The sequence below is a fragment of the Lemur catta genome, chromosome 3 (genome assembly GCF_020740605.2).
Source record: "Lemur catta isolate mLemCat1 chromosome 3, mLemCat1.pri, whole genome shotgun sequence".
NCBI lineage: Eukaryota > Metazoa > Chordata > Mammalia > Primates > Lemuridae > Lemur > Lemur catta.
Genome location: NC_059130.1, coordinates 95,360,151 through 95,376,116, shown reverse-complemented (window position 1 = coordinate 95,376,116; position 15,966 = coordinate 95,360,151). Strand labels below are relative to the sequence as shown.

Sequence of the window (15,966 nt, the reverse complement as noted above, 5' to 3'; positions counted from 1 at the left end):
ATCAAACATAGTTATAGAAGATTTGCATTTTCAGAGAGGCTCAGAATGTGAGTGGGAGGGGTGGGCTATTGTCTGTATTAGTGCAATACTTTGATGGGGATCCATCTTCCATTCTTAGAACCATTCCCCACCTAATCTTTCTACTCCATGAGTAGAGGTATTCTTTCATTTTACATGAAGACATAAAAAGTAACCTTTTAGGAAAGGAAATCTTCAGAATCTGTTTGTCTGAAAAACAAAACAAAAAACCTGAACAAATGTTTTACCAAATCACACAACGGGCTAGTGATTCTCAAAGCATCTACTTGCATCAGAATTACCTGGGAGGCTTATTTAAAGTGCAAATTTTCATTTCCCACCCCAGACCACTGATTCTGAATCTCAGGATTGGGTCTGCAACATAAGACTGCATTTTTAATACACTCCTCAGGTGACGCTTTTATATGCTAAAGGTTGAGAAACCACTATGATAGTCTGGAAGCCTTTACAAGTTCAAGTGTTTTCAAATAAATAGGGTCAGACTGGAATAAAGTTGTTCTCTGTAATATATTTCTAATATTCTTTCTAATGTTTTCTTGCAGCAATATAATATTGCCTTTATGAATCAATGAAATACATTCAAAACTTGAGAACAAAACTGTGTTAATAGTGTAAAACTCTATAGATCAGATCTTTTTGCTTGTTAAAAGGTAGAACAAAACTCTAAACAGCACTCTGAGAGGACAACTCCAGAAACCAAAAATATCGTTTTTAAAAAAAAAAATTGTGAATCTGTACACCTTTATGCTTATGGTAAAAAATGGATTAAGTTATATAACAACTGCAAAGTATTAAATTAAATTGGAATAAGACTTCAATTAGGATGTCAATTTATATTAAGTCAATAATTAAACACTTAATGGAATCAGTATGTTTTTTTCACAGCTATACATAAGAGTATGCAAAATAGAATGTCTTTTCATTTAACTTTACAGGTCTTGAAACTTTTACAAGAATTTGAACAGTTAAATCATTTTACTGTAGGCGAGGAAACTGCAACTGCTAATTTAATTTCAAGTGAAAATATCTGTAAAGATCTTGTGTCTAAAGTACAAATTTTGGAAGTAGAGATTCAAAGCCCAAAGGAAGAGAGAGAGGAACTCTGGTAAATTGACAAAATCCCATATCACATCAACTACTGGAGGGAGTACGTTTTATTTGGCTTGACCATTATAAGAATTTGACATTCATTTCCAAATGATATGAGTTGAAAAATTAGTTATAAGCATTCCCAAAAGAGTTCGTCTTTTGATATATTATTACATCTTAAAACTTTTTTTCCATGCCTTTTAAAAAAAATATATGCTTTTTATAGAAAATTTAGAAGGCATGGAAAAGTATTATAAGAGATTATAACAACCCTTAATTCCCACCAGGGAGAGATATTAACATTCTGATTTTTCTTTCTTTTTTTTTTTTTGAGACAGAGTGTCACTTTGTTGCCCTGGCTAGAGTGAGTGCCCTGGCGTCAGCCTAGCTCACAGCAACCTCAAACTCCTGGGCTCAAGCGATCCTACTGCCTCAGCCTCCCGAGTAGCTGGGACTACAGGCATGCGCCACCATGCCTGGCTAATTTTTTCTATATATATTTTAGTTGTCCAGATAATTTCTTTTTATTTTTAGTAGAGACGAGGTCTCGCTCTTGCTCAGACTGGTCTCGAACTCCTGAGCTCAAACGATCCACCTGCCTCGGCCTCCCAGAGTGCTAGGATTACAGGTGTGAGCCACCGCGCCCGGTCTCTTTCTTTTTTCTGTACATGTACATATATGTGTATTTTTATGTAATTAAGACTATACTTTGCAAAGAGATTTGTTTTTTGCTGTTTTTATCTAACATTGTAACTGATAATTAAGTTCTGAGAAACTTTCTCTATTATTTATTCATTTATTGTGTTAATCTTGCCCTCTAATTCCTATATTTCTACTTTTTCACCAAAAGTACATTTCACATAAATTTTTGAGGCCTTGAGCAAATGCACTACTCTGCTTTGGCACACAAATGAATAGATCCAGGCTGGGTGCGGTGGCTCATACTTGTAATCCTAGCACTCTGAGAGGCCGAGGTGGGCGGATTGTTTGAGCTCAGGAGTTCGAGACCAGCCTGAGCAAGAGCGAGACCCCATCTCTACTAAAAATAGAAAGAAATTAGCTGGACAGCTAAAAATATATAGAGAGAAAAAATTAGCCGGGCATGGTGGCACATGCCTGTAGTCCCAGCTACTCAAGAGGCTGAGGCAGGAGGATTGCTCGAGCCCAGGAGTTTGAGGTTGCTGTGAGCTAGGCTGATGCTACGGCACTCACTCTAGCCTGGGCAACAGAGTGAGACTCTGTCTCAAAAAAAAAAAAAAACTAATAGATCCAATCAATTTTGTCTGGGCAAGAGGCTAGAACTAAATCAAAAGGAAACAACAGATGTCAGTTTTGACATATATACCATATTAAAGGATATGCTTATCAATGAATTGGGGAAATATAGTCTAAGTGTAGCCAAATTTATATCTTTGTAAATGTTCTAAGATAGAAGGAGATTGTTTTGACAGTTTAGGGCGCTGAATCTTATGCCCTCGTAAAAGTTGCTTTTAACTGTAGAGTAAGCTTTGAGTCCAGGATTCACAATCGTGAAACCTGGTTGCAGAAGTGGGAAGAGCACATTGGAGAGATGGTGGGAAGGGGTATGATAGTGGTCACAAGATCAGACAGCCAAGAAGCTAGGTCACAGCGTTGAGGTTTGCTGTAGGGAAAAAGAAAATCTAGTTCTTACACACTGGAACAGTACATTATGGGGTTTTTGGGGGAGATTGTTCTGATATGTCTGTATCAGATGAATTGGAGATGGAAGACAGATCAATTAATCCATACACGAGTGACATAAGAGAGAGTGACCTCGATTGAATGAGTGGCAATGGAGATGAAATGGTCATTCTGAAAGCTCTTCCCAGAAGAAGTTGACATTAATGGTCAAAGTTGACAAAATCTACCCAGCTGATTTGGGGTAATTGGCAGGGATACTTGCCACAGGGAACAAGGCTGTGGCTTTAGGTCATCTAGAGGTGGGGAACCTTGCCATGAGAAAGATACCGGGCTTCCTTCTAAAGAGCTCCTTGCTGCCACCTGTTTCCATGACTTGGTCCAGTCTGCTTCCCATAGCTAGGACTGTGAGAAGTGTATGTATCTGCCATATGCCTCTTTCTTTCCTTTTCTCATAATGTTATCCTGCTTGCTTATCTCCTGTGCCCTCCTTCACAACCTCCACTTGTCTCAGGTCCATAACACAATCACATTCAACAACACATTATGTATCTACTATGTGCCAGGTACCATAAGTAGATAGGATACAAAATAAGCTCAGTTCCTATCCTCATGGTCCACATGACCTGATGTTAAATAAGATAGTTAAACAAGGCAGTACCGGATACTATGGGAGCACAAAGCAGGGGCCCTGGCCCAGGGTAATGAATCAGAAAATATTCTTAAAGAAGTGAAAACTTAAATTGAGTCCTGAAATATGAGTAAGCAAGGGCCAAGTGAAAAGATGGAAAAATAATTTTCAGGAGGGATATGACATGTGCAAGAGAAAGCATGATGTGTTTGAGGTCCTGAAAGTGACCTCAATGCATGTATAGCATAGACTGTGAAGAGAGGAAATGGGGAAGGGGATGATGAGAATGAAGAGGTAGGCAGAGGCCCAATCATGAAGGGACGTGGATGCCTGCATTAGGGAGTTTGGACAGTAGGAAGCTACTGCAGGATTTAGCAGCATGGGGGAGACAAACACAGATTTGTGATTCAGAAAAATCACTCTGCCTGCTGTGTGTAAAACAGATTGTTGGCACAAGAATGGAGTCTTGGAACAGGGGGGGGACATGCAGGAGATCTTCTAACCTAGTAGTTTTCAACCTTCTCTTTCCAAAACTTTAGGAGTTATTCAAAGGAACCTCAAAAATTGCCTGTAAGATGAAGGAAGACTGATGAGTCTGTGAGCCCTCTACTCCCATCAGCCAGAGAAGCTCTACTTTTATCTGTTTCGTAATGTGGGCTTCTGTGTAAGATTTTACTTCAAGAAAGGGTCCACAGCTAAAATAAGTTTGAAAACCACTGATATTTACCTAAGTCTTCTTTTTTCATAGATGAGGTCTCTGAGATCTAGACAACTGAAATGTCATAGTCACGTACACAGCAAGTTATCATCAGGACTGGGACGAGGACCCAAGTCTGACTCTAAGTCAGGAAAAGTTACTACTCTATCAGCTTTGGAGGGCACATAGTCACAAATATCCTAAGGGCAAGGAAGGTACTGGAACACTTGGTTCTAAATCAGTTTCTAAGAAAATGAGCTTTATGATGCTGAAAAATTGCTCAAGACTCAATCTCTATATATGTCTAACATGAGGGGTAGGTGGGGGGAATTCTTCTAAGCCCAGTCTGTCTTGTTCTGGACTATGTCTCCAGTGTCTGGAACAATGCTTGACACACAGTAGGTGCTCAAAAAATGTGTGAATGGATGTAATTTTCCCCCTACTCCCACTGTGTACAATGGGCATGCTATTGCAGTATCTTGTAGCTGAATCCAAAGTTGGATTTCCAACGGCAGCTCCAAACTTACAGAGCCCAGCTGATCTTGCTTGATGCTGTTATCATTATTTTATATAATGCCCCTCTCTGTCTCTGTTAATTTTCTTTGTTCTGAAGTCTACTTTATCTGTTATTAATATATACATTCTTGCTTTCTTTTTATTGTTTGCATGATATATCTTTTTCTATCTTTTTACTTTCAACCTGCCTATATCATTATATTTGAAGTGAATTTTTCTGGACAGTATACAGTTAGGTCATTTATTTTAATCTACTCTGCCAATCTCTTTTAACTAGTGTGTTTAAAACATTTGCATTTAATGTAGATACTGTTATATTAGGGTTTAAGTCTGCCATTCATTTTTGTTTTCTATTTGTTCTTTCTGTTTTTATGTCTGTTTTTTTTTATGCTCTGCTTTCCTATGGGTTACTTGAACATTTTTTAGAATTTCATATTATTTATAGTGTTCTTGAGTATCTTTGTATAGCTTTATTAGTGGTTGCTCTAGTAGGTGTTACATTTTATATACACATGCCATCATTTTATCAATTTGAGTGAAATGTAGAAACCTTACCTCCCTTTATATCCATTTACCTCTAGTTATAAAATAATTGTCTTAAAATATTTCTGTAGGTATATTTAGAACCACATCAGGCAGTGCTATAATTTTTACTTCAATCATCATATACAATTTAGGAACTCAAAAGGAAAAGGAAAATATATTACCTTTAGCCATATTTTTTTCTCTTTTTGTTGTTCTTTCTTCCTTCCTGATGTTCTAAGATTTCTTGTATCATTTCCTTTGTGTATAGAGAATTTCTTTTAGCCATTCTTTTAGGGTAGATCTGCTGGCAACAAATTCTTAGTTTCCCTTCATCTTAGAATGTCTTGATGTTCTCTTCATTCCTGAAGGATATTTTCACTGAGTGGGATTCCAGGTTGAAATTTCTTTTCTTTCAGCACTAGAGAAATGATGTATGTGCCACTTCCTTCTGGTCTCTGGTTTCTGATGAATGTTTGCCTATCATTCTAATAGCTTTTCCCTTTTATGTAAGATAGTGTTTCTTGCTGCTTTCAAGGTTTTTTTCTGTCTTTGTTTTTCAGAAGTTTGATTATAATGTGTCTTCACATAGATTTCTTTAGGTTTATCCTGTTTGAGGTTTGCTCACCTCCTTGGATCTGTGTGTTTATGTCTTTTGGGAAGTTTATAATCTTTATTTTTTCAAATACTCTTCAGCCCTGCCTTCATTCTCCTCTCCTTCTAAGATCTGATGACACAAGCATTAAATCTTTTGTTATAGTCCCACAGGTTCTGTTCATTTTTTCAAAAATCTGTTTTCTCTGTGTTGTTCAGATTGAATAATTTCAATTGTTCTATCTTCAAGTTCATTGATTCTTTTCTCTGTCCCCTTCATTCTACTGTTGAGTTGTCCATTGAGGTTTGTTTTCTTTTTCTTTTGGTTTGTTTATTTTTGAAACAGGGTCTTTCTCTGTCACCCAGGCTGGAGTGCAGTGCCACAGTCGTAGCTCACTATAGCCTTGAACCCCTGGGCTCAATTGATCTTCCTGCTTCAGCCTTCTGAGTAGACAGGAATACAGGCATGCGCCACCATGCCCAGCTGATTTTTATTTTTTTTTTTTTTTTGTAGAGATAAGAGTCTTGCTATGTTGCCCAGGCTGGTCTCGAACTTCTGGGCTCAAGCAATCCTCCCCACTCGGCTTCCCAAAGTGCTGGGATTACAGATGTGAGCCACCATGCCCATTGTATTTTTCAGTTCTAAAATTTCCATTTGGTTATTCTTTATATCTTCTATTTTTTTGCTGAGACTTTCTTTTTTGAGATTTTCTTTTTTTTTTTTCATTTGTTTCAAGTATGTTCATAATTGCTTGAAGCATTTTTATGATGGATGATCTAAAATGCATGTCAAATAAATTCTAACATCTTCATCCTGGCATCTGTCATTGCCTTTCTTTCATTCAAGTTGAGATTTTCCTGGTTCTTGGTATGATGAGTGATTTTAGATTGAAATCCAATCATTTTGGGTATTATAAGACTCTAGATCTTTTTTAACCCTTCTGCTTAGCTGGCTGCTTCCAATACTACTCTAGCAGGGGAAGTGTTGGGTGGGGGTGCTGCCTTATTTCTGCCAGGTGGGGTAGAAGTCCAGGTTCCCCACTCAGCCTCCATGGACACCCAAGGAAGTAAGGGCTCCTTATATTGGCTGGTGAATTGGAGGTCCTACTCTCCACTAGGCCTCCACTTATGGCACCTGGCTGAGACGGGGAGGAATACCTTGTTACCGCTCCGCACTTGGTCTCCGCTGATACCACAAGGTGGAGGGTGGTCTCGTTGTGCTGGGTGGTGGTGAAAGTCCTCACTGTCCGCTGGTGTCCTCCTCTGACACCATCCCAGGGGAAAGGGAGAAGAGTGCCTCCTCACTGCTAGGTGGGAGTAGAATTCTAGACTCACCACATAGTCTCCCCAGACACTCCGTGCAGGGTAGGGGAGCTTGCTACTGCCTGCCAGGGGTAAAATTCCCTGTTCCCTACTTCACCTTCTCTGACACCACCCCAGTGGGGGAGTTGGGATCCCTAATTACAGCCTGGTAAGGGTGGAAATGTAGGCTCCCAATTCGGCCTTTGCTGGCATGGGTGGTGATAGGGCCATAGATTTTTCTGTGGTGTTCTGCTGGAGTTGTGGGTTTTATCCAAAAGTTTTATTTCTTGCTTGGCTATACTTTTCCCGGTACTTTGGCTAAAGATAGCAGGATTTCATTGGGGCTTTTTTGTTCTTGTCTGTGCTTGTTGGCATTGTCTGGATTGCTGTCATCTTCAGCTCCAAATCTGGACGTATGGGGCAAAAAGAACACCCAGGAAACTCAGGGCTGTGTCATTCCTCGGGTCCCGAGCTCCCTAGCTGGTCTGCCTTCCTCTCTCTACTTTTCAGAGTCTTTTTATATTTGTTTTATATATAATGTTCAGGGGTTGTCGTTGTATTTAGTGGGAAAAATAGAGGGAAAGTATGTCTACTTCATCTTCATGGAAGAAAATGTCCACTTTCTCCGTTTTCAAAAATATGAGGTAGCTGGGCGTGGTAGCTCACGCCTGTAATCCTAGCACTCTGGGAGGCCAAGGTGGGCAGATCGTTTGAGCTAAGGAGTTTAAGACCAGCCTGAGCAAGAGCGAGATCCCGTCTCTACTAAAAATAGAAAGAAGTTAGCTGGACAACTAAAAATATATAGAAAAAATTAGCCAGGCCTGGTGGCGCATGCCTGTAGTCCCAGCTACTCGGGAGGCTGAGGCAGGAGGATCACTTGAGCCCAGGAATTTAAGGTTGCTGTGAGCTAGGCTGACACCATGGCACTCTAGCCCGGGCAACAGAGTGAGACTCTGTCTCAGAAAATTTTAAAAAAAATTTTTTTTAATTAAATAAAAAATATGAGGTATATGTTTGCATATTCCCAATCTTAGCATGTGTTTGGCTTCCACATGTTATTTCATACTGTTTTGTATCATTTGAATGTATTACCTTTTAAAAACTGCTGAATTCAAAATAAAATATTTAATTTTTTTCTATGTAGTGTTAGAGGAATTTTAGAAGGAAAAAACACTCCTTAGACACAATTTTTCTATTTTTTTCCAGATTTTTCTAAATATACACCTTCCTGTAGTAGATATGTGTATACACACACACACACACATATATATATATTGTCCTTTTGTTCAACAGTTTTACTTTGATAAGTATTTTTCATGTTGACGAATAGTCTTTATATCGCTTTCAAGCTGAATTATCTTTAATCCTTTTAGCCATTTTCCTGTCTCCATTTAGTTACTATTTTAAATAATATTCTATGAGCATTATTGTACATTCAACTTTTTTCTCCCTATGAATTATTTTATTGCAGCAAATTCATTGGTATGCAATTAGTCAAAGAGAATGAACATTTTTATGGCTTATTATCTGTATTGCCAAATTGCCTTCTTAAAGAATTTGAGCACTAACTATAATCTGTGGAGCATGCTGTGCTAGGCTTCAGGGTACCTGAACAAAATTTAAGATTGAGATAATAAAAACAAAATCAGCATGTTTGTGTTCATTCTCATTTTTATCCACACTCTGTAGCCATTCAGGATGCATTCCCTCCTCTTGCCGGGGTGACAGAGCAAGACTCTGTCTCAAAAAAGAAGAAAAAAAAAATCTATGATGGTTCATCTCCCTGAATGTTAGTAAAAAGTATGACTCATTTGTTTTTAAAGTTTATTTATAAGACTAAGATGACTGCTCAGCTATAGAATTCAAGTTGAAAATCTTGCTTGTGGAGCTTTCTTGACTTGTAGGTTTTTTCCTCCCCATTCTACTACTATAATCAGGATTTTGATAGATTTTTATTATTATGTTTGCACCAAGTCCTGAATTAGGAGAGAGTAAGCAGAAGGAAATTCCAGAGGAGTCAGTAAAGGAGGGCAGTTGTCCAAGAGAGGGGCAGAAGAAGGAGGACTCACAGCAGAATCAAGATGTGAAAGATGAAGAACAGCAGTTGTCCATGAAGCCTGAGGGAGTTGTGAGGCTTAGAGAAGAGCGGAACTGTATAAATCAGAGTCTCCTTCGGTTTCAGAGCTCTGAGGATAGTTCATATGACAGTAGTGCCCAGGTAGGTGCTATAAACACATGCCCTGACTGGGTCCATTCCTTCGGATTGGCTGTGGATATAAGCATCATTTTTAATATCATCATTCATATATATTTGTTAAACAATATAACCATGGCCTGAATAGTAACAAAATAGCAACTAAAATCTGAGCTAAGCCCATCAGTTGATGCACTATATTGTAAAGGGTTCTTAAGCTCCCTCTAGGCTCAGCAGGAAAAAACACTGATTAATTGTTGACGTTTGCCATAGCCAGATGGAACTGAAGATGGCAGGATGTGCCATATTTTCTATTTCTGGTATGTAGCTTAATGGACAAAGTACTTCATTTTAGTGGGGGAAAGTCGACAGATGTGGAATGATTTTATTTTATTTTATTTTATTTTTTTATTTCAGCTCTTCATGGGGGTACAAAAGCTCAGGCTATATACATTGTCCGTGTCCCACCCATCCCCCTGAGTTTGCTATTTACTAGAGATCTGCCTATAGGAGAAATAAAGGGAGTGACGACTAGCTACACTTCGGTTCTTATACATCAATTTTATAGGTTCTTTCTTGTGTAAATTAAGATTTCCCTATATATACCTTTCCAGAAATTATTTTGAGATCCACAGAGGGAGGCTTTCGTACTCCTAAGTAAACCAACTTTGCAAGGCTGATATTAATAATACATATTTGAAAAATGATTCAAGTATATATTTAGAAAAAAGAAAGAGTAACAGTGAAGGAAGTCAAAAATATATTTGTAAAGAGATTCTTTTTTTTTTTTTTTAGGAAAGAATGAAAATGAGGTTTATTGAGAAAAGAAAGACAGGATTATAAGGCAAGAGCAAGATACAGGTTTACAGAGCGTAATACATATGCCACAGATGACAACCAGACCCATTTTCACAGCAAAGGGAGAGCCAAAGAAAGGGCAAAGAGAGATTGGGTGTAGTCTGTGTCTTATTTTATAGTGCCTATAGGGACCTCCCTCGTGGTTCAGAGGTCACCATGAACCACTTTGATTGGACAGTTGGCAGTCACATGACCTGAGCCTTGACTACACATGTGGATTCTAGGTCACTTTCCAGACTTTATGGTACCCATGCTGCTTGGCCTGTGGGCTAGAGAGTCCTCTGCATTCTTTTGCAGCTGGCACACCAAGTTCTGATTGGCAGAGCCATAGGGTATTCCCTCCTCCCCCAGGTATGGAGAATTAGGGTTGGGCAGGACCAAGATTGGGGGCAACAGCACCTACTTTCGTCTTTAGGAGACCTGGAATCCCTCACTATCCACCTAACATTCCCCACTCTTAAAGAGATTCATATATAGAATTTGAAAGCTAGGCAAGTCCCAGTAAACAAGCTAAATATATACCCGAAAGGAGATTCAGATATACATTTGAAAGGAAAAGGAGTCATTGGATTTGTTCGGAAGACCAAAGCAGGAATATGATACCAAATATACAAGAAGAGAGTAATTTTACAATGTTAGTACTGTCATTGGATGTTGGGCCAGTGTAGGAGGCTTGAGCAAAGGCTGAACACTTTGGTCGCAAAGATTATAAAATCTTTGCTTAGGAGCTTAAAATGATTGGTGTACTTTTAGGGCATGCAGTTTGGAGTGTGAGACTAATAATACCCTCGTTAATTTGTTAATTTTCTTTAATTTAGCTTTTCCCAATACTTGAAGAATCATTTCTTAACTCCCAGTAAGGAGGTGAAAAGCCATGAAATATATAAAAATTCTCAGGAAACCCAGGAGAATTGCCACTTTGTAGAGGGGCAAATAGTCCTATATGCCACATAGCCTTTTAGAGTTGCACTGAATTCTAGCATAATTCAGTAATATTTTTCCATAATAATGACTATGAATTATTGAAAGAAGTTTAAGTTGCTCTTATTCATTATTCAACCAATATTAATTGAGTATCTATGCTGTGTCAGGCCCTGTGCTAAGGCATATACCGCAATAAACAAGATAGATATGGACCTCATGCGAAAAAAAGAACATATTTGTATTTTGAATTTTACATTTCCCAAAGCACTGTTGCACACATTATTCCATTTACTTCTTTAAGAAGGCAAGGAAGAGAATGCATTTTAGACAGGTGTTTTTTTCCTGCTATATCCTGTGCAGCAATTATTTTAGAACCTCTTTCTGTATGTATGGTTCTTTAACCAACTGATGGCTATAGATTATTCTTCTTTTTCATTTGTGTGTGTATGTATGTTTTTGGTCTTCACTTCTGTTGTCAGATTATGGTGTCTAGTACCTGGCAGCTATCCACGTGTGCTGTGTCTTCTTAGCCCTCATAATGTACAAATTTAAGCAGCTACAGGCTGAGCCAGATGTCAGACTTTTAAGAATGCTTATAAATGGTAAATACATTGAAAAAAACTGTGAGAGCCTATTTTATGAGTAAGTGTGTGAGCTGTATTGGACATAAGTATTTTATGACATTGTTTGTAGCTTCTTATGGCCTTTAGGACTTAATTTCTGCTATTCAGTAGTATTCCAGCTGAGGTTGCCAGATAGCTGAATTCTAGCTACTATTTTGAAACAAATTGGAACCAACATTAATTAACTTAATTTTATAGGCTTAAAACCTAACTTCTTATTTTTTCCTAACATTATTGAGTATTTGCTATGTTCTTGGCACTTTACTAAATACCCTGTGTGTATTAAACAATATAATGAGTCCGGAATATTACTGTTGCCACTATGTTGATGAGGAAACTGAGGCAGTAGAGAGGTTAAATAATGTGTCCAAAATGTGCACATTATTCACCCACATTGGAGAAGTGGTGGAACCCAGGTCTGGTTCCTCTATAGCGTGACCTTTTAACTGCTATGTCTTTTGCTTCCACTGGCTGAAAAATTCAAAGAAAGCATATAGTTCTCACATCAAGCTGATTTCCTTTTTGTTTTTTTTTTTCTTTTTTGAGACAGGGTCTTTCTCTATCACCCAGGCTGGAGTGCAGTGGCATGATCGTAGCTCACAGCAACCCCCAACTCCTGGGCTCATGTGATCCTCTTCAGCCTCCCAGGTAGCTAGGACTACAGGTGTGCACTACCATGTTTGGCTGAGTTTTTAAATTTTTTGTATAGATGGGATCTTGCTATGTTGCCCAGGCTAGTCTTGAACTCCTGGCCTCAGTGATCCTCCTGCCTCAGGCTCCCAAAGTGCTGGGATTATAGGCATGAGCCACTGTGCCTGGCCTCAAGATGATTTCCTAAGGAAAGCTGGCATGCTGGTTCCCAGAAGCCCTCCTAAGGTGTCATAGATTGATTATCTTGGTAAATTTACCGTAAGTTTGTCCTTCAGGAATTCAGCCTCCAAAACTTAATGTTTTAGCTTACCTAGAATAGATCTATGTCTTAGGTATAAACTCACCGTAACCAAACTTTCAAAGCTATTGGATAGTCAGAACACTAATAATTCTTTTATAATAATTAATTTAAAATATCACATGAAAATGTTTAGATGAGCAGGCATTTTCTTCCTATAGAGAGCTAAGAAAGACAAATCAAAATCTGAAGGATATTTGATGAGTATGGAGTCAGAACAAGTAGACTAGTTTGATGATTCATATATGTTATGGCACTGGATTTTGATAGCCCCTTCCATCCACATTCACTGGATGAGAATATTTAAAGCCAATAGTCTTCATTCTTTTTCCACAATGGGAATGATCTTGCCATTGGGACCAGTATATGAACTTGGTTTGTATTTAATTTTTAATTTATTAAAGTAATACTTTAAAATAGTAAAAGCCTATAAAGTTAAGACAATTAAAACAACTTGTTTTAATTGAAAACAAGTTTCCAACTTGTTTTAATTCTTAAGGAATTTATAATTCCTTAAGATGCAAAAAATGTTCATTTGGTCTTATGCCTTTAATCTGCAGATAAATAAGACTCAGAAGGGGTAATTGGCTTAAAAATCTATTGATTGATTTTAAAAGACCCCTGTATACTTACTTTTCACTCTTACATGATTCCTAGTAGCCTACTTGAGTTTATACACCTCTGCAATAACTTTCTACCAGGAAAGTGATTTATATGGTGGGAAAAATGGAGACTCTTTACATTGACTGCTTGACTGGCTATCTGGTAGCAGCTAGCTGCTTCAACAGTTGACTTCCGTGAAAAACAATTTGCATTTCTATGCTGGCAAAGCAAATGGACTGGAAAATGTAGGCAGGAACAACTACTGTTCTGGCTTTCTCTGTCTTCAAAACAGGCTAAAAGTTCTGTGCCTTTATCTCATTGGTGTAAATGGGGTGCTTCTCTTATATATGGTATCTCTGTTTTGGTATGTTAAACAGTTCTATAGGCTGCTGATTAATTGTTAAAAGCTGTTGTAATATGGTTAAACAAGAAGGTAGAGCGGTAATCAAGGCATTCAGGGTTGTTTGCAGGTGGAAGATGAGGGCACTTAAAGTACTGTTGTAGCACCAAGAGTAATGGGTAATGTTACTGCGTATTTACTAAGTGCCAGGCATCATGCTGAGTGCCTGCATGTTACCTTACTTACCATTAACTGCATCCAGTAGTTATCATTGTTATCCACATTTTAAGACAAGGAAACTGAAATGTAGACAGAAGAAGTAATCTTTCCAAGACCACCCAGTTAATAAGTGGTAGATTCAGGATTGAAACCCAGGTGCATCTAATTCCAAAGCTGGGGTTCTTAATAATTACATTATAATCCATTGAAGAATTTTCTCTTTAATCCTCTAAGGGATCTTAGAGGTATCTTAGAGTCTTGCAGATCTAAGAGAAGCAAATTGGATTTAGATTTGCCTTTCTCACTAAACCAAAATAGGAATGGAAGGACTAACAGGACCTAGGGAGTTCTGTGTTGCTTCAGGAACATAAGCTAGATAAAACTAACATAATGACCTAGGCTTTTCAGAAAGTTGTAGACAGAAAGCATACTGGACCAGGACTAAGAAAAGTCTAAGTATATCTTACCTATTGAATTGTATAAGATTGAATTCTTTATCTACTCAGCACACCTGTGCGTGCCTACCTTTTGTAGAAAATCCAAATCACTACTCTTACTACACTGGAGAGGCCAGATAGTAGAGTGTTTTGCTGTTGTTTCATACATGTGCCTCTATTTTTTTCTGCTTTATTAAAGTATAATTGATAAATAAATGTTGTATATATTTATGGTATATGTGATGTTTTTATATATGTATACATTGTGAGATGATTAAATCAAGCTAAGTAACATATCTATCACCTCACATAGTTTTTTGTGGTGAGAACATTTAAGATCTACTCTTTTAGTAATATTCAGGTATACAATACATTATTATTAACTACAGTCACCATGCTATACAATAGATCTCCAGAATTTATTCATCCTATCTGAACTTTGCACCCGTTGACTAACATCTTCCCATTCTGTGTCCCCCACTCCCTAGTCCCTAGCAACCACCATTCTACTCTCTGCTTCTATGAGTTCAACTTTTTTAGATTCTACATATAAGTGAGATTATGCAATATTTGTCTTTCTGTGCCTTTCTTATTTCACTTAGCATGATATCCTCCAAGTCCATCCATGTTGTCACAGATGACAGGATTTCTTTCTTTTTTAAGGCTGAACAGTATTCCTGTGTGTGTGTTTGTGTATACCATATTTTCTTTATCCATTTATTGACACTTAGGGAAAAAGTTTGACATTGGTCTTGGTAAAGATTTTTTGTATATGACCCCAAAAGCACAAGCAACAAAAGCAAAAATAGACAAATGAGATTGCATCAAACTAAAAAGCTTCTGTACAGCAAACAATTAACAGAGTAAAGAGACAACCTATGAAACAGGAGAAAATATTTGTAAAGCATACATCTGATAAGGAGTTAATTTCCAAAATATATAAAGAACTCAAACAACTCAATACCAAGGAAACAACCCAATTTAAAAATAAGCAAAGCACCTGAAGAGACATTTCTCAAATGAAGATATAAAAAAGGCCCAACAGATATATGAAAAAATATTTAATATTGCTAATTATTGGGGAAATTCAAATTAAAACTATAGTGAGATTTCACCTCACACCTAATAGAATGGCTATTATAAAAAAAAGATAAATGTTGGCAAGGATATGAAGAAAGCGGAACACTTGTACACTGTGGGCAGGAATGTAAATTAGTACAGCCATTATGGAAAACAGTAGGGAGGTTCCTCAAAAAATTAAAAATAGGAGGTGAGAGTGGAAATAAAAGAGAAAAAAAAGAAAAAATTAAAAATAGAACTACTATATGATCCAACAATTCCACTTCTCAGTATATATCCAAGGGATTTGAAATGAGTATTGTGAAGAGATATCTGTACTCCCATATTATTGCATCATTATTTACAAAAACCAAGTTATAGAATTAACCTAAATGTCCATCAATGGATGAACGGATAAAGATGAAGTGTGTTCCACACAATGGAATACTGTTCAGCCTTAAAAGAGAGTGTCATTGTGGAGTAGTAATTGGGGAAGCATCAACAGGTAGGAAAAGGAAAGTGATGAGGAAGGCTAGGAGATTAAAATCTCTTACTAAGTTTTCTCTTTTTTTCTTCTTGCCGGCGGACACCACATACACACACACACACACACACACACACACACACACACACACACACACGCTCTACTTCATATACTGATTCTTTGAACTTCCTGTTTTAAGTGTGTTTATGTTTATTTTTTTATTTTTT

The 15,966-nt window shown here is 37.6% G+C and overlaps 1 protein-coding gene across 9 annotated transcripts in view; it reads left to right on the top strand.

Moving 5' to 3' along the window:
- Positions 1–15,966, top strand: part of CCDC30 (coiled-coil domain containing 30) — a 134,358-nt gene that overhangs the window by 51,365 nt on the left and 67,027 nt on the right. The window contains exons 3-4 of one of the 9 annotated variants that reach the window (XM_045545716.1): positions 975–1,144; positions 9,024–9,267. The exons of the other annotated variants lie outside the window; for them this stretch is intronic. Coding sequence (XP_045401672.1) covers positions 975–1,144; positions 9,024–9,267 — 414 coding nt within the window. The remainder of the gene's footprint in view (positions 1–974; positions 1,145–9,023; positions 9,268–15,966) is intronic. 9 annotated transcript variants of the gene reach the window in all.